General features: G+C 48.3%; 1 protein-coding gene across 1 annotated transcript in view; it reads right to left on the bottom strand.

The window, feature by feature from the left end:
- Nucleotides 1-25531, bottom strand: part of Runx1 (runt related transcription factor 1) — an 87575-nt gene that overhangs the window by 36570 nt on the left and 25474 nt on the right. The window contains exons 3-4 of the mRNA XM_026783749.1: nt 23744-23848; nt 1055-1243 (exon numbers count right to left, since the gene is read on the bottom strand). Of these exons, the coding sequence (XP_026639550.1) occupies nt 1055-1243; nt 23744-23848 (294 nt within the window). The remainder of the gene's footprint in view (nt 1-1054; nt 1244-23743; nt 23849-25531) is intronic.

The following is a 25531-nucleotide window of genomic DNA, read 5'->3' as shown; positions in this document are numbered from 1 at the left end:
ATAATGGTATCTCTGAGCAAACAACCGCTGGCATCAGCGGCCCTCCTGCGTAAATGCACCGTGAGTGCTATCTAACTTGGCACAGAGGACCTATGCAGCTATTGCATCTTACAGGTCTGTGCAGTTTTTGCTGCTTACAGTGCTTTTGCAGTTGGTGACTGCCCCATGGAGTGAAAGGAACTTACAGCCCTGATCTGAAAATACTGTGCTGGATACAGTCACATACATGCATGCCTCCCGTTCTTTATAGTGTGCAAAGAACAAATATTAGATGCAAACTCCACATATGATCAGAAGACAACAAGAACTGGAGAACTCCTCCCTTTCACCTTTCTAGATGTGTGTATGTGTGCATTTATACATACATACATAATACATACATACATACATACACACATGCATACAAAAGAGTATGGCTTCAGTACTAATGGGTAGGTAAGAAAACAACATAACTTAAAACCCTCATCTGCTTATATACGTATACACAGGCAGCTCTTTGCATCTGCAGGCTCTCTAGCTAAAGACTGAACCAACGGTGGGCTGACAATAGTTTTCTAAAATGTACACATGCCAAAAATAAATTTTTGTTATGAAACCCTAAATGCTAGAATTTAGCGGTTGTTAACTGTTGTTTCTGTTGTATTGTATTGACAGCGTACCAGATGCCAGCAGCAATGAGGGATGCACACTGTGCTAGGACCTATGATGTAAGTGCTGGGGCACTGTGGATTTGGGTCCCTGGATACTCCACAGGTACCAAGGGATGCATGTGTACATCCACTAACACACATGATGGATGTCCATAGCCATGTGTGTATCCACTAACATACATGATGGATGTCCATAGCCATTCAGTCAAGAGAGAAACTTCTCAGTCAAGAGAAACTCAACAGGTGAAACACCGAGACTCCGCTTTTCTAATAAGCTCCCACTGGAGGCCGTGGCTTTCAGGAGTGCCCTTGGAGCGCCCAGGGGAAGCCCTGGCAGCCTGGGTGGGCTCTGTGCCCAGGACTTCAGCAAGGACCGAGGGCAGTGGGCTCCACGGGGTACTTACCCTGCATCTGACTCTGAGGCTGCGGGTTAAAGGCAGTGGAGTGGTTCAAGGAGGCCCGAGGGTTGGGCGTGGGGGCTGGGTGGTGCGGGCTGACCCTCATGGCCGTGCGCCGCAGCTGCTCCAGTTCACTGAGCCTCTCGGAAAAGGACAAACTCCCGGGCTTGGTCTCATCTAGTTTCTGCCGATGTCCTAGTATAGGGACCGGGAGGGGAAGGGAGGAGGAGGGAAGGGAGGTAGGGAAGGAGGGAGGGAGGGAAGAGATCAGAAAACGCATTGTGGAGGGGGGTCTTTTCTTATCTTCCCCCCTCCCTTCGCCCCCAAGGTGAGCTTGTTGGAATTGCCGCTTGGGCTGGGGGCCCAGGGCCATCCTTCATCACACTGGCCCCTGGGCGTTCCCTTAGTCTGCACCCAGCTCTCTGCCTGTATCCCAGGTGGGAAGAAAGAGAGATACTAGGGAGTGGAACTCATTACAGTGGCCTGGGAAAGAAGCCGGTTGCTTGTTGGCTGTTGGCCACAGGCTGAGGGCTGAGCCATGGCAGCCAAGAAAGGTGCCTCCCCTGGGGTCATGAATGCCCTGCCGTCTTGCAAACCCGACCAGAAGCAGGTCTGAGCGGTACCAGAATGGGCCATGGAGCTCAGCAGCATGCCCCTTCAACAGGAAATTGGGTGCAGCTGCAAACCCACAGCCTAGGGGGAGATTTCCTGTTACAGGCAGGTAGGCACAGGGCAGCCCTGTCCCAGGCCCTTCCTCCTTCATACAGGCTCCCTGAAGCATCCTTTCTTCTCTGAAGCCCACTCCCTGGACACATCCCTAAGAGGGAAGAGGCAGAAAGGTGCAGCCTAGGCCTGTTTTGATATTCCTGGTAGGCCCGCCCTCGGGAGCCCAGAGGGTGTGGCCAGTTGGCCTGCAGAGCTTCCCAGGGGCCAGAGAGTAAAGTGGAGTGGGGAGACTGGCTGTATGGGCAGTAGGTGTCCCTATCACCACGGACGGACGAGCAAGCAAGCAAGCAGGGGCAGTCACATGGTCCAGCAGGGAGGGCTGGGCCTCCAGGTTTCCCTCGACCCTTCTAAACTGTCATTAAACTATAGATTATAGCCGAGTCCGGCCTCCCACACAGGAACGAACACAGCCACAGACGACTTGGGAGAGCCATTGCTCTTTAAGGAGGCCAGCTCACCCTGAAGGTTTATTTGACTGTGCCGCAGCTCTCGCAGGCAGTGGTCACACAGCCTCAGTGCAAGACAGGAGAAGCCACTGACTTCTACCCATAGAAAAGGCTGCTTCTGGAACCCATCCCAACCAGAAGCTCGACAGAGGACCCTGGACAGCATTCCCCCAGCACAGGGTAGGAGCAAGGCTATGAACGGTACCCTCCCTGCCCCCCGGATCCCAATTGCTACAATTATAAAATTAAGCTGTAGAAGTTGTGTTATGGTTTCAAATCCCCGCAGCTTGCCGTCTCTTCCTGCTTCAGGCCCCCTTGGCACCGCCGACACAGTCTCAAATTCCAGGCCAGAAAAAGGGCCTACTATATTGCAGTGATTTTTATCACTAACAAGACCTGTTTGGCTCCGAACGGAGGAAAATGCGCAAGCATAATATTTGTGTAGTGCACATGCAGCGTTCCCTCCTTCCACGTATCACCGAGGCAAATCTGGACTGTCACTCAGAGAGGCAGCTCTCAACACTCGCCTCAGACACAAACACCCTGAGTCACGCAGGCTCAGACGGCGTACATGTGAGAGGCCTCTCAGAGGCCGAGTATTTTAAGCTCTGTGGACAAAAGAGGCCAAGTCCCTGACTGCCTCCTTCATCTTTTTACCAGCAGTACAAAAACTTCTTTTTCTAAAACCTTCTACTTCAGTCAGCCATAGCACAAGCCGTTTGGTGTGCAGCCTTCTCTGGCTCTTCCCCCCTCTTTGGTTGTGACAGAGTCCCACTCCTCACCACACTGAAACGCCTCAGGTTCTCTTGCAGGGAAACAATCCCGGCTCTAAAGCCATTAAAGCGTGGCATGGCCCCTTGGTGTGCCTACTACGGTCGGTCTCGTGCCAGTCAGGGACTGAGAATGGGGGAAACATGACTTGGGAGAGCTGTGCCACCTAAGAAAGAATGTGGACCAACAGGGCTTCCAGCAGGGTTTGTCCATGTCCCGGCTTCACATTCTGAAGGCACCCAGAGGCTTGCTTTGAAGAACCCTGTGAAGGTCAGTGTGTGTGTGTGTGTGTGTGTGTGTGTGTGTGTGTGTGTGATGATTGTGAATTCAGAACACTTAATGTGCTGGTGTCTCTGGCCAGCCTTTGATGGGTGGCTATTGGAGGACCTGCCTCTATAAATTTGGGGACCAGGCCGGGCAGTGGTGGCACACACCTTTAATCTCAGCACTTGAGAGGCAGAGGCAGGCGAATCTCCATGAGTTCGAGGCCAGCCTGGTCTACAAGAGCTAGTTCCAGGACAGGCTCCAAAGCTACAGAGAAATCCTGTTTCAAAATACTAAAAAGCAACAACAACAACAAAACCAAACAACAACAAAAACCAACGAACCATCCAACCAAACAAACAAACAAAAAACGTGGGGACCTGGTCACTGAGAACCCAAACAGGAACAAGCCATTTGGGGCAAGCCACTGTGTGGCCAACACATGTGACATTATTTATTTTTATTTCTCTCCCTCCATTACTCGATGGTTTAAAAAAAGTTCTAATGTGCGAGCTGTTTTGGTACGAGCTGACACCTGCCAAAATTGTAGTCATTTACAGAGATTAGTTGATGACTGTCTGCTTTGACAGGAATGCCGGGGCATAGCTCGCCGAGCTCTGCCTAAGCCCTGAGAGTCTTGTGCTGGCTTTAATGCTTAGGGTTGGGGAATAGCTCATTCCACACTCTCCCCATGTGCATTCTGGGAGTCTGTAAGGAAGGTGTTGCCTGGGAGGAAACCTGACCCCCATGTTCCCAGGGAGTTAGAGAGTTATAGCACCAGGACACTTGTGAAGTGGAAGACATTGTCAAGTTCAAGGTGTGGTCCTGATGCATTTACAGCAGAGAGGCCAGGAACACCTATTCCCTCCTGAAATCATCAGGCTTCGTGGGCCAAGCAGCAATATTTTCGTGGAATATAGGAGCTTCCGATAGAAACCTTCAGGCTGGGGGAAAATGAATGCTTTATATTCCAGTTTCTGGAATCCATGTGCCATTAAAATATCAATTTGCCCCTGAATTCTAAACACAGGAGCATGGGAAATGCCCACTATGAAATCTGCTCTCCATTCTTACTGATTACTGGACCCTGGAGGAAAGCAAGGCATTCAATACTGGAAAAAACCACTGTGGACTGTGCAGATCTAAACCCACACACACTGGTAGCCTGGATTTCAAGTTCACTGGGAGTCAGGTTCTGGGGTACGGCTTCAAGCTGGGGCTACCTCAAGACTAAATGTGCATTTTACTGATGTTCACACACAGACTTGAAAGGGACCCACAAATCTATTATTATTTTTTTACATATTTTCGGAGAGAAATACTTCTCAAAATGTTATTATGCATGCAGAGTCATCGGAAAACAATAAAAGTGGAAAAAGAAACACATAAAAAATAAACAAGCACCCTCTGGGGCATTTGTTTCATCTTAAACAGATCTCTGTGGTTCCCTGAGGTGGCTGCCTCAATCAGGGCATGCCTAAAGTTATCATATTTTATGACAGACAGTGAAGCCAATTGTCACTTTTCTTCTGTTAAAACTGAGTGGAAAAAGCATGCATAACTCTACAAATCTCAGCTGCCTTTTCCAGGATGCCACTTTGGTCTGTAGCTGTAACTGTAATACAGCATCTGATCCTTTGTGAAAGGCAACAAGGTGAAATTGCCACCTTTTCCTGGAAATGTTTGATTACCCAGTCTCTATGGTAGCTCGTGGTTCTGATAGGAGCTTAGCGGTGTTCTTGATGGATTACATGGTATATAAAAGCCTTGTCATGGTGATCAGATGGGAAAAGTTTGTGCAACATGACCATACTGAAGATGTGCTCGCTCTCTCTCTCTCTCTCTCTCTCTCTCTCTCTCTCTCTCTCTCTCTCCCTCTGTGTGTGTGTGTGTGTGTGTTTGTAAATTGTGGTTCTCCTAAAAGAAAAGGTGAATAATGTGCATTCACTAAGATGACATCTACATTTAAGAAAATATCTTTCAGTCAGTCCAACACTAGCTACGTGATCTGGGTATAAAAGGCTTATTCTGCCTTTGATTGGCGGCAGTATTAGGACTGGGGATAAGCAAGCACAGCTAACAGTTCCCCTTCTTTTGTTGCAGCTGGTGGCTAACTTCCAGGGTCATTAGGGTTTTAAAGTAGCAGCACTGAGTGCAGTGGTGACCCTTCCTTGAACTGTCCTGCAGGTAGCAAACAGGCCTTCTGTCCAGCAAACCAACCAACTTCTAGTTAATTTAACTGTTGAGAAACATTGTCTAATATTCCATGCCCTTCAGATATTACAGAGCTCAGTGAGAGACCAATTCCTAGCGTTCACAAGACCCCTAGTTTCACCTCTAGTATTGCAAAAAGTGAAAAGAAGGAAGAAAATTTTCCAGTTTAGTAAACATTTAAATTAATTAAATTACATTGAAATCAATTCACATACTATACATAAAATATGTAGTATGTATGCTAATAGACCCTAATGCATTTTATATATGTGTGTCTTTATAGATTGTCTAATGGCATATGAACAGAGATAGTTTCATCCCCCCCCCCTTAATTTCCTCTCATGCCACAGTGCTAAGATAACAGGACACAGATGTCACACTGGAGAACCAGAGATGGGCCAGAGAAATCTGTCATATTTTTAAACGACAGGTGACAAGCCAAGTTCACAGAGGTGATGCAATTTAGCCCATGTCACAGTCAGATGGAGGAAGAACGTGGGTACGTAAACATCCCCAGGTCCCCAGTACTCCCAGCTCACACCCAGAATGCCTAGAGTTCAAAATTGTGGTTTTGATGATCCCATCCCTGCCCAAGTAAATCAAGAAAAGTGACTCACAATCCAACAGCTTCTAGCTCACGGGCCATGAGAGGGCTTGGGCTCCTACACTCTGTCTTTGTCCCCAGTTTGCCCAAAGAATAAGGAGGGCCAGGGCAGTACAGCCGTCTACAGCCAGCTGCCGGCTCTCCACTTCTGGTGCAGGTATGGGAACCACCCTGAGGCTCCCACTAGGTGGGTGGAGAATAAGTTTCCTTAGAGCTCCAGTTTCTAGAAAGATCTGTGTGCTGCTGCTGTTGCTGGTATTGGGCGTGAGAGAAGGGAGGAGGGGCTCGCGTGACTGGCCTGTAAACTTCCCGGGAGCACTATTCTTCTCTGACAGGCTTCTGATCTGCTGTGGGCTGGCAAATAAAAGACCAATTACAATCTGCCCTCAGTGTCTGTGGGGTGTTGACTGCCGGGCTCCAGTCAATTTGCAAGCTCGTGCTATTCAAGCTTCTGATGTAAACGGCCTCACGTTTATACCTACGGCCTACGCAATCTTCCTTTACTCTTGTAATCATCTCTAGGTGATTTCCAATACCTAAGCAAACACAAATGATGGGCAGACTTTGTAATGTTGTAGCTTTTGGGGAATGACAAGGAGAAAAATCTTCATGCTTAAGACAGCTGCCATTTTAAAGAACATTTTTATCTGCCTTTGTATGAATTATTATGTATACCATAAACTAGCCCATGTAGCATGCTACATGTAGCATAGCGTGTGTAGATACCAAGGCTTGAGGTAGTCTAAGCTCATGGGCACTTTGTGATGGTCTTGTTTGGTGTGAAAACTGGTGGCCCTCCGGTTTACTTTAAAAGTTCTTCGGTACTTGCAGAGAAACTCTTCCCTGATGACAGGAATGTCATGCAGCTGTGGCTAGACAGCTTTGCTTAGTGCAGTGGCTCTCAGCCTTCTTGACGCCATTCCTCATGTTGTGGTGACCCCAAACATAAAATACTTTCATTTCTCCTTTATAACTGTATTTTTGCTACTGTTATGAATAGCAATGTAATTAATTTTTCGGCGATAGAGGGTTGCCAGGGAGTCGCTACCCACAGGTTGAGAACTCCTGGGATAGCCGCTTCTCAGAATTCTTGAGGGAGCAGCAGCCTTGCCATGAGAGGGAATGTGGGGAGAGCAGGAACCGAGCTCATTCTGTTCTGGAAGGGCAGCAAGCAAGACTTCCAAATGCCCCCTGAAAACCAGGGTGTGAATGTAGCACAATAATCCTTCTCCCCCTGAGAGGCAGCCTGGCACCAGGAGGCATCGCTGCCTGCCTGGCATGCCCCGTTGCCCACTCTAAGTCTGCGCTTCCTGCAGACTCTGCTGTGGGTAGAGTGAGTCTCTTCATTGTTCTGGCTCCTTATCTGCAAGCCTGGAATTAAAGGACTAAGGTGGATTACTCCTGGGGCCTCTAAAAGCACCCATGGCCATGACATCTGCCACCACTCTCTACTCAGCCGGGTCGTGTTGGTGACTCCAAGGATGGTGTTTCCTCACAACTGCATGGGACGCCATGACTCAGGTTTCTTAGTTTCTTTCAGGCAGACACCTGGTCTTTAGAGCCTGTCCCCAGCCTGACCATTAAGATGGTCTTTAGAACGCTGACTCCCTCTCTCTGTGTATGCGCGTGTGTGTATGTGTGTGTGCTTGCACACGCGCATGGCAGATTGTCGTGTGACTCAGGCTTGTCTCGAACTCACTGCGTGGCAAGGATGACCCTGAAACATGGCAGAGGATGACCTTGAACTCTGTTCCTTCTGCTTCACCTCCCTAAGCACTGGGATGGCGTGTGCATGGCACCACACCAGGTTTACACCCTGCTGGGACTTGAACACTGAGCTTCTCCATGTACGCTAAGCAAGGACTCAGTCCACTGAGCTCCACCCTCAGCCTTGGCTTTTCTCACACCCTTGCTGTGTCACCGCGGCGTGTCTGTATCCACTGATCCCCGAGTCCATGGAGGCGCCATGTTGCTTCCCGTCTTAGGACCTAAGGTGCCTGGCACACTCACGGCTCAGGGTGAATGCTGGCTAACAACCAGTTAACTCAACACCAAGAAGCCCAGAGCTTCCACAGTCACCGCCACCCACCTTTCGTTCCCTGGACTTGAGGAAAGCAGAGCCCGTTTGGACAAAGGAACCAAGCACTAAATTGTGTAACGGCGGTGTGACTACTAGGGAGCTACCTGTTGAGGCGAACTGTCAGGCCAAACGGTTGGGCTTCCTGAGGAACCGTCCTGTCAGAGGTAAATCACTCAGCAAAACCCATCCTCTTTTCCTTTCACCACCCTGAGGAATAAGACAAGTCCTTTGTGCAGAGCAGAGCACAGCACACTGGGGTGAGCCAGCAGTAGGCGTGGCTGCTGCCTTCTCCCTGTAGCGAGTACCACACACATGCTTACACCACACATGCACAGACCACATACTTATACTATGTGCACTGTATACATCTATATACGCATCTGCACAATGCAAGCCTACATATTTCTTTCAACTCATATATTCACTATGCCTGCATAGAGTACATACTTCTATCACATCATACATATTTGTCACATACAAACATACATGTGCTTATTTATATGTATATCACATGTATGTAGTACTTGTCTACCACATAATACATACAATAGTAATATAATGCTATACATACACATGTATGTATATTCTATGTGCCTATATCACTCATACATATACACATAACACAGTACACATATATGTGTTCTATATATGCATTATATACATTACATGCAATATTATGCACATATAAATCACACAATATGTATATATACACACACTTTCTCCCAGACACAAAATATCCCATGACCCACACATTGAGCAGTAAAACTAGCTGAGGCCAGATCAAGAGCAGCAACTAACACAGTCACAGGCCATGGGCTGACAGGATCTTCTACTCTTCCTTTCTGGTCCTCCAGGATTCCTCTCTCCTTCCCTGAGCCCCCAGAATTCCACTCTTCCTCCCCGAGGCCCCGGAATTCCTCTCTCCCTCCGTGAGCCCCCAGATCTCCTCTTTCCCTCTCTGGACCCCCAGAATTCAGGGGACAAAAAGCAGACGCTACCACTCTCCATTCTGGGCTCAGTGGAACAGACTTCAGTGTGGCTGCTCCCTTGGGCCCCTGGTGTCCTGCACCTTCCTGAGAACAATTGCCTCTGTAGCCATTACCTCCTGCTCTGTCCGGTGACCAGAAGCTGTCTGGTTATCTTGGGCACTTGACCAGAAGTTACCTTCTGTGAGGGTGGCTGGCAGGGGAGCCTTGTGGGAGGGATGCAGGGAACTTACACATGGCAAGGCTGTCTCCTCAGCCAGCCTATAATCTCAGGTGTCACCAACTCTCCTTCATGTATTGTCCCTGGATCCTTCCATAAAGCATAATTAAAAAGTAACCTGATATAACTGTCCACATCTGCCTACCAGAGTAGTTCTGACCCGACAGATTTCAGGGAAGGCTAAGTCTGGGCGGCCAGGCAAAGGCGGCGTCTGGAGAGGAATGTGGACCTAAAATGTACCTCGAGAGTCTGACCTGGCTTTGGACTTCAGGCCTTCAGCAGGGCAAGTCCCAGGCTGCACAGGCCTGAGAGGAAAGAGGAGACATCCTAGAAGCCCCAAGCTCTACCAAGACGCTTTGTGCATGGCCCAAGCAACTCTGTGTTTCTCACTTCTCTGAGTTTGCTGTCCTTCTCCTCCTATCCCAGAGGATGTGTCACGCAATGGGCGCCGGTACTGAGCGTGTTTGCACAGAACCCACATAAACCGAAGCCCCTCATGACTGAGTGGTGTCTGTAGAACCTGGCTAGGTGAGGGAGTGGGAGCCTTTCTCTGGAATGCTAAGCCAGCAGCATCAACGATGATTTCTCTCCTTCTGTGCGTAGGACAAAGAATAGAGAAATTCTGCCTGGTTCTCCCAAGGTCTACCCAACAGCCCCAGGGCTCTCCATGGCCAGCTGAAACTTCCGGCTGTCTCAGATCATCAATACCAGCGGGAAGCTGGGGGTATAGCTCTGTGGTGAGTGCTGGGCTAGCATGTGTAAGACACGGGGTTTGCTCAGTCCCTAGACCTGCAGAGAAAAATGCCAACTGGGGATCTAGACTGGCCTCAAGGAAGTGGGGCCAAAGAGCCAGCATACAGCCAGATGCTAGGCAGAGTTCTCTAGTAAGAAAACCAACAGTTCCCCGTGTGTGTGTGTGTGTGTGTGTGTGTGTGTGTGTGTGTGTGTGTAACAAATCACCAGCTTTCTGTCATGCTTCAGGCTGTTTGGAGCTGCCCCCAACTTTCAGCCTCTGTGGTTTGTGGCAGAGGAGGGGGAGGACGAGTAAGGAGAATCCTGCCTACCAGTCACCACAAGACTCCATCAACAAGAGGCCACGGGCCTGTACAGCCCCGTAAGGAACATGCCGGTTCTGTATTGGCCTGGTGACATTAGAAGGGACAGTTCTAATCACCAGAAGCCCCAAGTACCAGCTCACGGTCACGGCAGGAAAGGGGCGAGGGGGAAGTATGGCTGTCTGCCTAGCAACCCTTGGCAGCATTCTCCCTCTGAGCCTTTCCCAGATTTCACAGTGGTGGGCCTTGTCCCTGACCACCTAGGAGCTGTCCTATTGGAAGCTGGTCTGGTGGGACCCAGCTCCTCTCTCTGATGTCTTCAATAACAAAAACACTTTTAAAACGAGCTTTTGGAGCCTTCCTCTTTACTGCCTCTCTTCTGAGCACTCCAGTGAGGGGACAAACTTTGGAGCCTAGCAAGAGAGCCCCAGAACTGGGCAGAGCACATTGTTGTCTTTTCCCAGCACGATGGGGCTCCGCCCCCACTCCCTTCCTGTTCTCCTCCCCCCCACCACGCCCGCACCCTCTCCACCACAGCTACTTCTGCTTCCTTCATTTTCTTTGCAGCTGCGGCTGAGATATAGTAAGGCTACTGTATAGGACTTTGAAAGCAGGGCCGTGCAGGGCTTGCTTTCCAGACTCCATACAAGCCAGCTATTCTCTACCTTGTTTTCTTTGGCTTCAGGTTAAGCAGCACCGAATGAGTCAAACAGTATTAACTTTCAATAGGGAAGTGGTGTGGTCAACCAAAGCTGTTTGTGGCTAGATTGTGAAGATAGGTAGGCCAGGTAATGAGGAACAGCCCAGAATACGTGAGGAGGCGGGAGGCAGGCAGCTCCACTCAGCAACATTCTGGCAATTAACTCACCAGAACTCACACCAGTTTTAATTTTTTTTTCAGTTGGCTGAGGAATTAACGCCAAGGCCTCTGACCGGGCAGCTTTGGGAAGTCGGCCATTAGGCTTGGACAGTTGAGCACTTTGTGTGTTTACAGATTTTTTTCTCCTTTCTTCTTTTTTTCTAATGCTGCCAAAGTCATGGGAAATAGGGTTTGGATGGTTTCCCTACTCAAGCCCAGAGCCCCTCCGCTTTGCATGGGCCTTTCTTTCTTCATGGCTCTTTGCAGCAGCTTGGGGTGAGTGGATGGATCCTCCCTCGGACCCGACCCCTTCTTGCCCCCACTTGCCCCTCTCCCAGTGACCACCTCTTCTCCATCTCCTCTTATGGACACAGTCACAGAGCAGACCCTGACCTGTCTCCTGCTAGAAAACGGAAGAGGATGCTTGGCAAATCCAGCTGCTCCTGGGACCTCAAGTCTAGCTTTCAGGGGCTCCTAAATGCCTTAGCCCTCACCCCACTCCCTCCCAACTCTGTAGATAACAAAACTGAGGTTCCTGCAGAAACTGAGGCAGGCGGCAGGGCCTGAAGGATTTCCACTGGGCAGTGTCCCCTGCCCAGGGCTCAGGAGTAGTGCAGAGAACAGCCCCGCCCCACAGACTCAGATTTCAACGGTTTCCAGTTCTTTCTCCCTGCCCTCTGCTACTTATTTATTTTGAGAATGGCTGAATCACCCTCCGGATAGAAAAGATTCTCTGATCCTGCCCCAGTCAGTGTGTCAGCAGATGAGCGGGGGCCAGTGGTCCCCAGGGCCTCAGCATCAAGTTGCTGCAGGTTTGAAACAGGCATCGAGTATAGGGTGTACCATTTCACTTCCCTGAAACCGAATCTCAGACAAATGCCATCTAAAGAAAGACACCATATCCACAGCCACAGTCACAAACAGAGACACACACACACATATACACAGACACAACACACACAAACTGATACAGACCTGCACACGCACCACACACACACACCACACAAACTGATACAAATGCCATCTAAAGAAAGAAGCCACATCCACAGCCACAGTCACACACAGAGAACCACACACACAGACATACAGACACAACAAACACAAACTGATACTGACACACACATGCACCACACACACAAACTGATACAGATACACACATACATATACATGCACCACACACACACACAGAGACACACACACAGACATAACACACACAAACTGATACAGACACACTCTTACATACACATGTACCACACACACACACACCAACACACAGACACAACACACCCAAACTGATACAGACACATACACACACACACACACACACACACACACACACACACATGCTCATGTGAATATGAACTCAGAAGCAGTGATTTGCTCCATGAGAGCTGTAGAAAAAAACTATTTGTTTTTGGAAAAGAAAATAAATTAAAATAAAAGTCTCAACTGTTGATCAAGGTTGCATCGTTTGTATCTTGGTGTCTTAGTGAGCTTCTACATGGACGCAAATGGCACAGGGTGGAGCTTCTAAAAGCACAGGTTTATATGGCAGCTGACGAAATGCCTCTTTCCCTCTGTGTTCTCAGCAGTCTGAACAGACAGGATGAGGCAGAACCTATCTTTCAGGCTGGCGATGGCTCTGTGGCTTCCAGATCTTGTTGCTCTCATGAGGACCAGAGTTTGGTTCCCAGAACCCACAGGGCAGCTCAGAACCATCTGTAACTGTAATTCTAGCTCCAGGGGCCTCTTCTGGCCACCGGGGTGTCAGGCATGCATGTGTCACACATATGTACACCCAGGAGGAACGCCCTACACAGAATGTAAAACAAGTAATTCTAATCAAGCCAGACCAATCTGCCCCTGATTGCTCTTTGGGCTGATGAGGGCGGGGGACTTGATTGGGGAAGGGGAAGAGAAATGGGAGGCGGTGGCGGGAAAGAGACAGAAATCTTTAATAAATAAATAAATAATTTTTTTTAAAAAAAGAATGCTAACATGAAAAAAAAACGATCATATTTTCCTTACACTCCCTAAGGGTCTTGTGCAGCACCTATAAAACAGAAACAGTAGGTTTTCAGGTTTAGTTTTTATCTCATTCACATCTATTGTATTTCTGTTACTTGGCTGACATATTACTAAGCTACACTTTGATATATACTGCCTCATATAAAGCAAAGTCCTGCACAGTAGAGAGAGCTCACTTGATACTCATCTTGTAGAGGATCCAGTAGAATGTTCTACGTGTTAGGAGCTTTGACAGGTCACAGCAACACAAGTGCGTAATGTCCTGCTGAGAAACGGAGCTACCTATGATAAAATCTCTGTCTGGAAACACCCTCCTGTTCTCTGAAGAGGGGACAGCGCATGCTTCATGCGGTGATGCCTCCCTCGATAAGGCTGGGGTTTGTGAAGCTCTTGTGTGTCTGTACTTAAAATGACCGCCAGGAAGACTTAGAGGCGAAAGGGCTGTTGCGGTATTACACCCCAAGGAACCAATTTGTTAGGGTTCTTCTGACCCCATTTTAAGATAATTTGGCCTTAGTATATATTTGGTACCCATTGGAGCAGAATTCCATGTGATTCCTTGTTAAATAAACCACGGGGTTGGGGGTGAAGGAGAGCGACCAGCATGCAGAGTGTGTGCGTTTACTGCTTAAAGGGTACTTCTGTGCAGGGCTATGTGTGCCACCCTCACGTGCATGTCTCCATGGTGGTGTTGTGGTCCCCATGATGGGGCGGGGGTTATAAAAGCCTTGTCATCACGGGGGAGGTGGAGTCAGGCAGCTCAGCTCGGAGCCTCCATTCCCTTCCCTGGTCTGTCTCCTTTACTCCTCACCATCTCTTTGGAAGGTGGACATCTGGAAGCTCCTTCTACAGGGGAGAAGCTGGGGCACACAGCCAGAAGGTAACAGAGGTAAGACCTGAAGCCGGTCTGATCTGGCTCGGATTCCCTCTGACAGTTCCTGGTGAGACCTCTGATTCTGTTTTAAAACGCTGGGCCATGTCCCATGAGCAATGTCAGGTAAAGAGAAAAATGTTCTCTGTGCGTTTCTCCTAGCTTTTGTAAAATGAGTAGATCAGAAATATCATGAAACCACTGACAGGTGAGTGAGAATGAGATACCTGGGTGGAAACAAAAATCCAGCAAGGGCCATAAAGTCATCCTGCACTTGCTTCAGATGGCCAGGATATGACTCACCAGCCACAGCGAGCAAAATTAAAAGCAAGACCCAGCAATTGAAAAACCCAGTGTGCGACATTTCAGGGCAGGCTAGCACAGCTCAACTTTCTTAATAACAGTGCAGGCTTTAGTCAATACTTGCTTTAATGGAACCTGGGCATATGGAATTCCTAGGAGCCCGAAATTAATGTACCGCCATTAACTTTCTTCACAAGGGTCTGGGGAGTTGCAGATTAATTCCAGTGTGCTACTTTAAGGGCGGTTGGGGGTGGGGGAGCCCACAGGAGAAAGACTTCCCTCTGGGTACCTGGGTATGTTTTGACCTTGGCTTTCACTGTGGACATACACGCAGGTCTGATACCCTTCAGCAAGTTTCCCGGGGAAAGTCGCACACACAGGACTGGAGGAAAAGTGAGCTGTGAGGAAGGCATTTGGCACCTGGGGAAAGGCCAGTGTTTTCACAGCCTTGATGGCGCTTGCAACACACACTGATAGATTATACCTAATTTACCTCTTTCCTAATGGCACCATTTAATACTGTCGTAGCTCCGAAGCCAGCAGCCTCACAAAATGTTTTCAGAGGCGAAACACATGAAAAGAAGAGGCGGATTCAAATTAGCGCCAATGAACACAGAGTCAGATCTAAAATGGATAGGATTTTACTTATTTAATCAAAGTTTTGGGGGAAAATCCTTTTGAGTGTATGTGCGTGTGTGGCAGTGGCAGGGTCCTCTGAGGCTCTGGGATCAGCCTGAGTGGATGAGCGTGTGTGGCCGTGGCAGGGTCCTCTGAGGCTCTGGGATCAGCCTTTTACTAATGGCCCTTTCCCAGATACACAGCTTACAGGAAAACCTAAGCCCTAGGGAAAACTTAAGAGTTCATTCAAAATGGAAGGGAAAGTGGTAAGGCCATGAAAAACCTGCAATTGCTTTTGGAAAATGGAGAGGTAGACATGTTATAATGTGTTCTGACAACAGGGGCTGCCAGTCACAGATCTTCAACAAGCTGGGGGCCACTTGTTTCCCATAGGATGGGAGATTCACAGATAGCAGAAGTACTTTCTCTGTCTCTGCACACACACACACACACACACACACACACACACACACGTGTGCGTACACACACCACACACACTACACACATGCACATATCACACACACGCACACACACCACACACACATGCACACACTACACACACACACACTACACACACACGCACACACCATACATACACAGCACACACACATACAGCACACACTCACACTACACACACACACACACACACACACACACACACACACACACACACACATGGTGGGGGGCTCTCCAGAGACTTGTTTTGACTTCAGACTGTCAAAAGGTGGCTAGCTTCTTCCCTTGTGTGCAGACCGTGGATGTAACTATACGGAACAGTCATCCTAGTGTGACGAGCCCGATACAGTCAGCCCTTCATATCTGTGGCTGACACACTCTTTGGTTCAATCAACTTGAGGCTGCAAATCCTTGAGGAAGGAAAGCTGTGCCTGTCTGAACGTGTATAGACCTCCCTTACGACTCAGCCCGACAACTACTCATGCCGCCCTGTATCGAGTGTCTCAGTAACCTGGGGATGACCGACAGACTACAGGAAGATGCGCACAAACTATCTTCACATAATCTGCCATTTGATAGTAGGGGCTGAGCACCCTCTGGCACAACTGGAATCTACTGTGTTAGTTTCTGGAACAAATCCCCCAGGGATGCCAAGGGCAGACAGTGTGGAGGTTCTGCCATTTTCTAGAACAATGTGAGATTCTTCATCAGTTGTATTGTGCACACACTGAGGAGCACCCAAGTGTTAGATCTTGGGTGTGAGGCAGATCTCAGCTTCTATGCTATAAGGGCATAATTTGCCCTCAAGTTTTTCATAAACTATGACATTTGGGGACAAGTTTGATAGAAGCATAAGGGACTTAGGAACAGTGCCCAGAGTATTTTAAGGGGTCATAATATGCTAGAAGAGAAATTTACTGGGCCTAAATACAAAACAAAAGCTGAAATAAAAAAAATCAAAGTGCATAAATGTTTAATTACATCTCAAAAAATGCAACATTAAGGCAACTTCATGAATTTTTAAATTTAGGATTTACAAATCCCCTTTTTTGTTGTTGTTGTTGTTTTTGTCTAGAGTTTCCTCATTTTCCAGAAGAGTCCAAGACTAAATACAAATAACATCAGACAACTTCTAAGTGCTCATTGGGGCCCATGAAAGGTTTTTTGGGGTCCATGAGGTAGTCTATTATTCAGCTTCTTGGCCCCATGACACTAATATGGACATTGTCCCTGATGGACAGATATCCAGGTATCAGTATTCCAAAGTTATCCAGGGCAAACATGGGAGTCTCTGTTCTCACGCATTGTCTCAAGCTGAATGGCAGAGACATGTGGGCTGCAGGACAGTGTGTTACTTGTAGCTAGAGACTCTTGAGACAAACCACAAAGTCCTTTCAAAAACAGAGAGAGAGAGAGAGAGAGAGAGAGAGAGAGAGAGAGAGAGAGAGAGAGAGAGAGAGAGAGAGAGAGAGAAAACTAATGTAGAAGTCATGGTTGAGGATGTGGAAGATGGTGATGTTGGGGGCTCAGTGGTGGTGGCCGATAGGGGCCCCATTTGTGAGTCATATATCTGTTTTGCTGACAATATTTTGTTACCCCTCTTGAGTGGGAACTAATTTAGAGATTATCTCGTCTCATTGCCTAGCTCGACCCAAGAGGAAACGAAGGCCTAAAGTACTTAAGATAATTGCCCAAGTTCACACCCACAGGTCTGATGGCGCCAGGGTGAAAGCTCAGGTCCCAGAGTTAAGGGTCTCAAAAATCTTTCCACACATTTTAAGATTAAGGAACGGAAGCCTCACTGTAGACAGTATTATATGTTTTTTTTTTTTTTGCATTCATACAATCAATTCTAACATGGACTGCACATTTGCTTAGACCTCTGCTTCACTGGTGTGATAGTCTAAGTAGCAATCTGCTTTCTCAGCGACCTGAATGGGAAGAGAGACACATTCAACCGAATGACTTCGCTTTCATCCGGTACACGTTTCTTCTGGTCCCCCTTTCCCTGCATCAGACTGAGAAGGTATCTTGATCACTCCTACTCATACCTGAAAAGAACCCCCTAAATCTTAGGACTTCTGTACAGAAGCAGGACATTGACCAAGAGCTCACTGGGGTACTGTCAAGGCAGACTGTCGTCCACCCGGGGAGTGTCAAGGTGGATCACTGCTCTCCACAGAGGTGAAGCGTGTTCCCTTCTGGGCCCTCTCACATCCCAGGTGCCCCGGGGACCCTGAGTCTGAATTTGAAAGTCAGGGAAACCTTGTTGCTCACAAAACTCTAGGTCTAGCTTCATATTACTAAAATAATAAACAGGAAGCGATTCTAAAATTCATTGGAAACACTTAGGCATGGTTGTTATTATTGCTTATGAGAACTTCCTCTCTAACATGCCAGGTAGTAAGAGAGATTAATAGAGTTGGAGGGTGACCCCCCCCCCAGAATCTTGCCTGAAATGCCTTCAGAGTGGGAAAGCAGAAACAGAGTGGCCCCCTTCGACCCTCTGTGTTTCTTCCACTTCACATCTGGTTTGGAAGGAAGGAAAAACTATTACCGCGTCCCTTTGTGTACCAAGATTCTATCTTGACCTGATAGACTTGTCTGATATTTAAACACTCCAAGGTTGAGAGAGAATAGATTGTGTTGGTGACCCAGGAAGCACACTTGGAACAATTCCCCATGAGCACCATGTCTGGCAATGACTGTCCTAAGAACCAATACTACTAAGTGCCCAAGCTTTGTGTAAAATCCTTTGCTAAAGGGGATCCCCATTAAGACACCTGCCCCAGAGGCTGCTTTGGCCACTGTACTAATCTTTTCTCGGGGAGAAATACAGGCTTTGTATTATCTTTGGTTCACATTCTACTGATGCCACGTCCTCAAGCAGACCTCAGTGACCACACAGCCAATTGTTGGCACGCGTGCGTCGGGAACGACCTGGGAAGTAGGTGGGAAACTCACTAGGTCTACTTAGAGGAAAGCTGACTCCCTCATTGTCATTGTCAAAGTGGCAATGACAGCTGCAAAGTTACAGGGCTCCAATCTCCAAGGAAACCACGTGGGAGTCACACCCACTTTGATAAGCTCTCCTCATCAAAGATACAGGAATCACAATACAATGAAGCTCAAATCCTATCCCTGTTCTCAGAAACAGATCTCGTTGTCTGTGGAGCCCAACATCTGGATTACTCAGCTTCCCTTCTGGCTGGCTAACTGGGTGACCTTGGATCCATTTCTTAATTAGCTTTGGCATCAACCGCCTTACCTGTTTCTTCTCAGATTTTACAAATTAATATACATGCAGAACTTTAAATGCTGCTGGGCAAGTGAAGGTGCCTGCATAATATCAGTCCTTATAATCACTGGCCCTTCTTACCAAGAGAAAAGGACGTCTTGAAAAAGACCTGCATTGTTTTCCATAGTAAGAAGAAGCCACAAACACTCATCTCCCACTGTTCTGGTGATCGTGACTTTAAGTCCATTATCACCATAAGCTTACATATGTCTTTCATGCATTTTCCCTTCTCACCTGAAAATACAGGGCAGATATAAAAACTCTATGTAACATATGTATGTATACATATGCGTGTCAGATATCTTTGCCATTTTCCTTAAAAATAAGAGAAGAAAACTATGCTCATGAGGTTGGGAATATAGTTCAGTGAGTAAGGTGTTTGCTGCCCAAGGATCAGGAACTGAACATGGAGCCCCGGCATCCACATACAAAAGCTGGCCTTGGCAGTGCATGCCTGTGACCGCAGCACTGGTGAATGGGGACAGAGGAATTCTGGACACTCACCATCAGCCAGTCTAGCCAGAATTTAAAGCTCAGTAGACTCTGGGTTCTGCGACAGACCTGACTCTGACAAAGGAAAGGGTGGCTGGGGAGGAAGAAGACACATGACATCAACCTCCGGCCGTCACGCGAGAGCACACGTGAGAATACCTTACACATGCATACCTCACACCTCTCTCACACACGCACATGCATGCACACACACTTACAGTCATGTGATGACTTCCACAACCTTCTTTAAAAAGCAGTTGATTGACCTAGAGGCCCTTCGGTTGACCTCTTCTCAGGGTGATTTCCTCGAGGAGACTCGTCTGTGAGACTGGCCTCACGATGGTGTCAACAATGGCTCTACCTTGCTCTCATCACAGAATCTCAGCGCTCTAACGGTGAGTGCTAAGGGAAGCTTTACGGGGGGGGGGGGCGGGGGGGGCGGGGACAAAAGCTGCTCCTGACACTGCCGGCGTTTGTTTCCTGGCCTTTCTGAATTCTAATGGACTCTATTCCACACGTCACAGGTACCTGACCCGCTAATCCAGACAGCCCCAGGCTCCTCTCCAGGACAGACCCAGCACACCAGACATCTGACCTCCGCTCTCCTAACCACCTCAGCAAAATGTCTCCTGTCACGCCAAATCAAGACACATATCTAAGCTGCAGCACAGACTGTATATGTAGAGAATGTATCTTGAAATACGTATTCTCATAGTTCAACATTCCCAAATATAATTCCTAAATTATAGACACAGGGGTTGAAAGCTAGGGCTTTCCATTAAGTTTCTAGGAATATCGAAGCTGCAGGAAACAACTCTTAATTCCTTTTGTAAAGAATCCTTGTCTGGGGCACGAGAGCAGGGGAGATGGCTCACTCAGTCAAATATATGCCACCCAAATACGAGGACTCCGTTCCCGTCCCTCCTGCCCATGTAAATAGCCAGGTGAGGCGGTATGCACGGAGCAGTGACCCCAGTGCTGGAGGATACAGACATGCAGGTCTCTGATGCTTACTGGCCAGTTAGTATAGCTGAGTGGATGAGCTACAGGCTCAAGGAGAGACCCTGCCTCAAACAACAAGGCAGACAGCAGAAGAGGATGATGGCTGACCTCTGACCTCCACAACACATACCGCCACCCCCATCATTTTAGCGTCTCTTCTCAATCTATCAGCATGTTAACAAGTCATCAGAGGCTCTGCTTTCCCGCCGAAAACAAACACCTGAGGGCACTCTTCCTCCCCCACCGTTGAAATGGATGGCTTGGAGATGCAGACACATCCCATGGAGGCTTGGAATGTAGACACATCCCTGGGAACGTGTGAGAAGCAGTGGCCGAAGATTACTGGAGAATGACCATCTGCACTACAGAAAGGCTGGGACTCTCTCTGGGGACACGCTCTACTTCAGTTCTAGTCCTGACCATGTCAGCACCGAGGTTACCATATGCCCTCACTTTACAACCTCAGAGCTGGGTCCCATGGGAGAAATCATAAATGCCAGCCCCACGTTTCACATATAGCATTTGCAAAGCCAGGAGAGAGGGATCATAGGAAGTGAAGTGCAGACAGCATGGCATGGATGGAACTGATGGACAAATGGACAGACAGATGTGTGGGTGGGTAACAGTGCAAGATCCAACAACGGTGAGCAACCTTCCTTCTCCCTAGGACTTCGTCATCCTGCTCAAATCTGGACAGGTTGCTTCCTTTCTCTGGGTCTAATTTTTCTTTTCTCAGAGGAACCAGAAGGGTCTTTCTTTCTGAGTCTTTGATTTCCTCAAGTGAATAAACCTTGTAGCATTGCTCAGCTTGGCAAACGCCAGGGTTCCTGTGCTGGACTCACCCAGAGCTCTCGATCCATCACTAATGAGGGGATGGACAAAGCTCCTTAGCTAGAGTGGCTGCACCCGTCAGGCTACCCGACGTGCACACAGGGCCCTCACTTGCCATTACATCAAAGGTGAAAGTGGGCAGAACACCACCAGGAAGAATCAAGATGCTAAGGAGACGGTATGAGGCACAGGCCTTTTAATCCCAGCCCTCCAGGGACAGAGGCAGAGGACAGCCAACTCAAAAGACTAAACAAATAAAGATAAATAGGAAGAACATGGTAAAATGAGCCACTAATGGTCCACCCTTGCTTCTAGAGTTGGCCTACATTTGCATTTGACTCTTGTTCTAGAAGCTTCTTGTGAAACGGAAGACTGTCTACCTGGAGCTACAATGGCTCTTTATGACACACTTAGCCTTATTCCTCCCTTCTCATTCTTCCTTGATGTCAGGTTTTATCTGAGAAGAATGGCTGGGTACAGGAGAGGTTCCCTAGGCCCTTCTCCCAGGGACTGCTCTCCTAGGTTATAGGATAGCAGGGGTGGCAAACACTTTATCTGAACACTTGGTCCTCATGGCAGGCAGTGGTACCGATATGGGGGCCATTGCCCTTCTCCCTGCCGTTTGTTTTTTAGGTTCTGAATGTTCCAGAAAAAAAAAAATGTATATAGTGAAAGCCTGCATTTCTTACATGTGGAAGAATAAGGGGCATAGAAGGCTTATCATGGGCCCCTATTTTAAGCTGTTTCCTTATGCAGGGCCAATGTCTAAACCGTCCTTGAGGCATGACTGCTTTAGCTTTAGAGAGCCACGGACACCCAAAGGAGCCATCTTATGAGCTCGGTCACCCTCAGCATCAGCCTTGCCCCTGCCCTTGGCCCCCCACTAAGCTTGCTTCCTCTCCAGCCCTCTGCACTGAGCATGGCCCTCAGGTGTTTCTGTTACGCTTAACATAGGTCTTCTCTTCAGTATCCATTTCTACCCTGGAAACCCAAGGAGCACGGCAGGGATTCCTGAGTGTGCAACAGCAGTGTGTCACCTAGGTCTGCTGTCCACACGTAAAGAAGAGTCAGGGTGTGAGATCAAGTCCCTGAGTTCTCTGAGTCTGATCATGGCTGGAAAACTGGCGGGAGGTAAACCGGGAACAAGAAGAGCAGAGAGGAGGGGGCCAAACACAGCAAATGGAGGAAAAAGCGGTCGTTGTGAAAACCGTGTCCTGGGGTATTCCTGGAGCGTGTGGGTGGTCTCTGCATGTCCCTGATTGGGGGAAACTGGAGAAATGGAAGCAGGGAGATGACCCGTTTTCCACAGCTAGTCCAGACACTAGACGCCATTCCCATGACAACGGGGAAGGATCCATAGGCACAGTGACCACTGGGTAGCCATAGTCTGTCACGTGGCCAAAGGCTATTACCCCAGAGTGCAGAGGATCTGCCCTGCTCACAGGTTTCCTGTTGAGGGCCACACCCCAGAGCTGACCTCAGAGCATCAATGAAACCACCATATGAGAAAGGTCACCTGGAGGGGACGAGGCGAAGAGACACCACTGCAGACCCCTGACAGTTCCTAAGCTCATGCCCTGCACCAGGCACATGGCAATCATCTAGCTAAGTCTTGTGAAGATGCCATCATTGTAACACACATTTTGTCAAAGATGAACCGAGGTTCTGGGAGGTTCTGAAACCTCCTGAAGGCTGAAGAATTCATTGTTCTTAACGGTTTCATTCTGGCCTCCTGACCTCTTTCAGCATAGCTTCTGGGGACAGGAGGGACCCCACTTTTCAACATCCCAGAATATGAGGGTATCTTTCCCAGGGACACCTCGCATGGTTTGGAGGGTGTCCATTCAGGGCTCATCTGCCTACAGACTTGGAGCTCTCATCCAGCCTCAGCTCCTGGGCCAGGGTGTGGTCCTGAAAGACTGTCACTTCTGTGTTAACCCAAAGGTAGTCATTAAGTCACGGAGAAGATGTCTTTCCTTCAGACTAAACAACCCCACTCCCTCTTTAAACATCTTCCTCACGGAAACTCTTTTTCATGACCATCTTTCTATATTTGCCCGTTTCCCCCCAACACTCACCTCCCGGTCCAGTCTCTATTTTAAACAATTCTACACTAGGGAAGAAGAAACGGATATTTTCTCAGTTTTCACCTCTGACCTTAACAAATTAACACTAGCATGGGTGGTAAGCTGCCTCTTCTGGTCCACTCCGCCCAGGTCTCTGTTGCTCATCCTGTGTGTGGCCAATCTTCTCTTCACTAACCACACTGAACTCGCTGTATGTCTTATATACATTTGAAGGTCGTTCCTTGGCCCCATGGAGCCCCAAACTGTTCTTAACTCATTTGAATTGGTCTCACTTCCCTTTGATATCTAAGACAAAGCTTTAGAAAGTCCAGGACACAGAAACAACCCTTGAGAAGCGAGAGGGTTGACAAGGAAACTCCTCCTGTCTGCAGGGGCCTGGCATTCCTCTAGGAGAAATGTCAAATCACAGATAGGTTTGTCAGACCCAGCGGGTCTTTAAGTACACCAGTCCAGAGAGTTACCAGCCCCAAGGGGGCCCACTTACTTCGGGGTTCTCGCGGGCCGTCCACCGTGATTTTGATGGCTCTGTGGTAAGTAGCGACTTGCGGTGGGTTTGTGAAGACAGTGATGGTCAGGGTGAAGCTCTTGCCTGTGAAGACACAAACAGAACAGGATAGGGTGAGAGATGGTCTGAGCGTCTACCTGCTACGCTAATCCAGGCTCGCCACCCCCAAACCGGAAAGGTGAGAGAGCTGCGGCAGGGGGTTTGTGCTCCTGGTGGTCCTATGGCTCTGACTTTGTTTATAATCTGAATTGCACATAGTAGGTTCAGAGGTGTGATACACTGCATAGTTATGTGGCTTTAATTCAATCATTAGTTAGCAACAGGATTAGGAGCTATTGGAACCGACTCTCACATCGGGACTTTGGGAATGGCCAGCTGGGACACATAGCAATCCATCTCCACCCTTTGTCCTCCCAGCCCCATTGCCTTCCTGGATAGTCCTAAAATCCAGGTGTCCCCCTCCCCCCAAAAAAGAAACGCACAGAAAAAGAAGGAGCGGCTACCCCCATATGTCCCTTTTATCTCTGTACTTCTGAGGATTAGAAAAGACAGACTTTTTGGGGGGCTGGGCTGAGTATAGCTCAAGGGTAGAGCGGTTGTCTAGCAAGCATGCATCCCGGGGCTTTATGCCAGCATTGCATAAACTGGGCATGATGCTGCCCACCTGCAACCCTGCAATCAGAGAATGAAGGCAGGTGGATCAGACGTTCAAAGTCTTCCTCAGCTATGTAGCGAGTTAGCCTGGGCTACAGGAGACCCTGTCTCAAAACAAATGAACAAACTAACCAAATCAGCAAAGATTGAATCTCTAAGTGTGAAAACATACTAAATTAGAAATTATTCTCAGTGCACATTAGCCATTGATGGCTGATGATAAATACTATTTATAAGTACCAGGTGACTAGATGTTGTACAAACATTAATGGGTAGGGCAGAGCAAGGCCATGCAGCCGGCAGACTGAGATTCAAACGCGTAGTTCACACAAAAGTGTGCCTGGCTCTCTCTGAACACCTCACGTCTCCAGGAGAGGTCGGCTCTGAGTTAAAACAAATACACTACTTCTCCGTCACTTCAGAGAGTGTGTTCTGGGTTTGAATTCCCACTGTTTTACTCTGACAAGCCATAAGATCTCTGTAGCTCAATGTTCTTGCCTGAAAAATAGGTACAGGCAGCTTTTCCAAATGTATGAAGAGTTTGGGCTGAGGGAGGAATAAATGAGGCAAAGCACTGTAAAAGTGTCTGTCCGCAGCGTGCAAAGGTTCCAATTTTTGCGCGTCCCTCTCCACCTCTCAGAGCTCCGCACGGAATCCGAGTGTTTGGCTGAGTGCGGCATTAAGTCAGTTCTTCAGTTAATACAGTTTCTCGTCTTCCCCACACAGTACGCAAGGAAACTCAGATGAAAGGGGAACAAACCGTGCCCATTGGCTTCAACAGGTATTGGCGATTTTTCAAACCCAGCTGACCTGCCCACCCTCCTTAGAAGAAGCACACTGTTCCAGCTGGCATACATGTTTTAATATGGGTGAAGGCCACTAAGAAATTACCCATGAATGCAACCTAAGGCCATTGATGTTCCATACACACACACACACACACACACACACACACACACACATATATATATTACATGTTTTTGAGACTACAATCTATGACCACAGCAAGCTGCACTCCTAATCATAAAAATTGTCCCTAAGGAAGTGGGAGGTCCTTGGACTTCCCACAGGCAGGGAACCCGGACTGCTCTTTGGGCTGATGAGGGAGGAGGA

Source organism: Microtus ochrogaster, chromosome 2 (assembly GCF_000317375.1).
Source record: "Microtus ochrogaster isolate Prairie Vole_2 chromosome 2, MicOch1.0, whole genome shotgun sequence".
NCBI lineage: Eukaryota > Metazoa > Chordata > Mammalia > Rodentia > Cricetidae > Microtus > Microtus ochrogaster.
The sequence above is the reverse complement of the archived record's forward strand: the minus strand, read 5'-3'. Positions and strand labels throughout refer to the sequence as shown.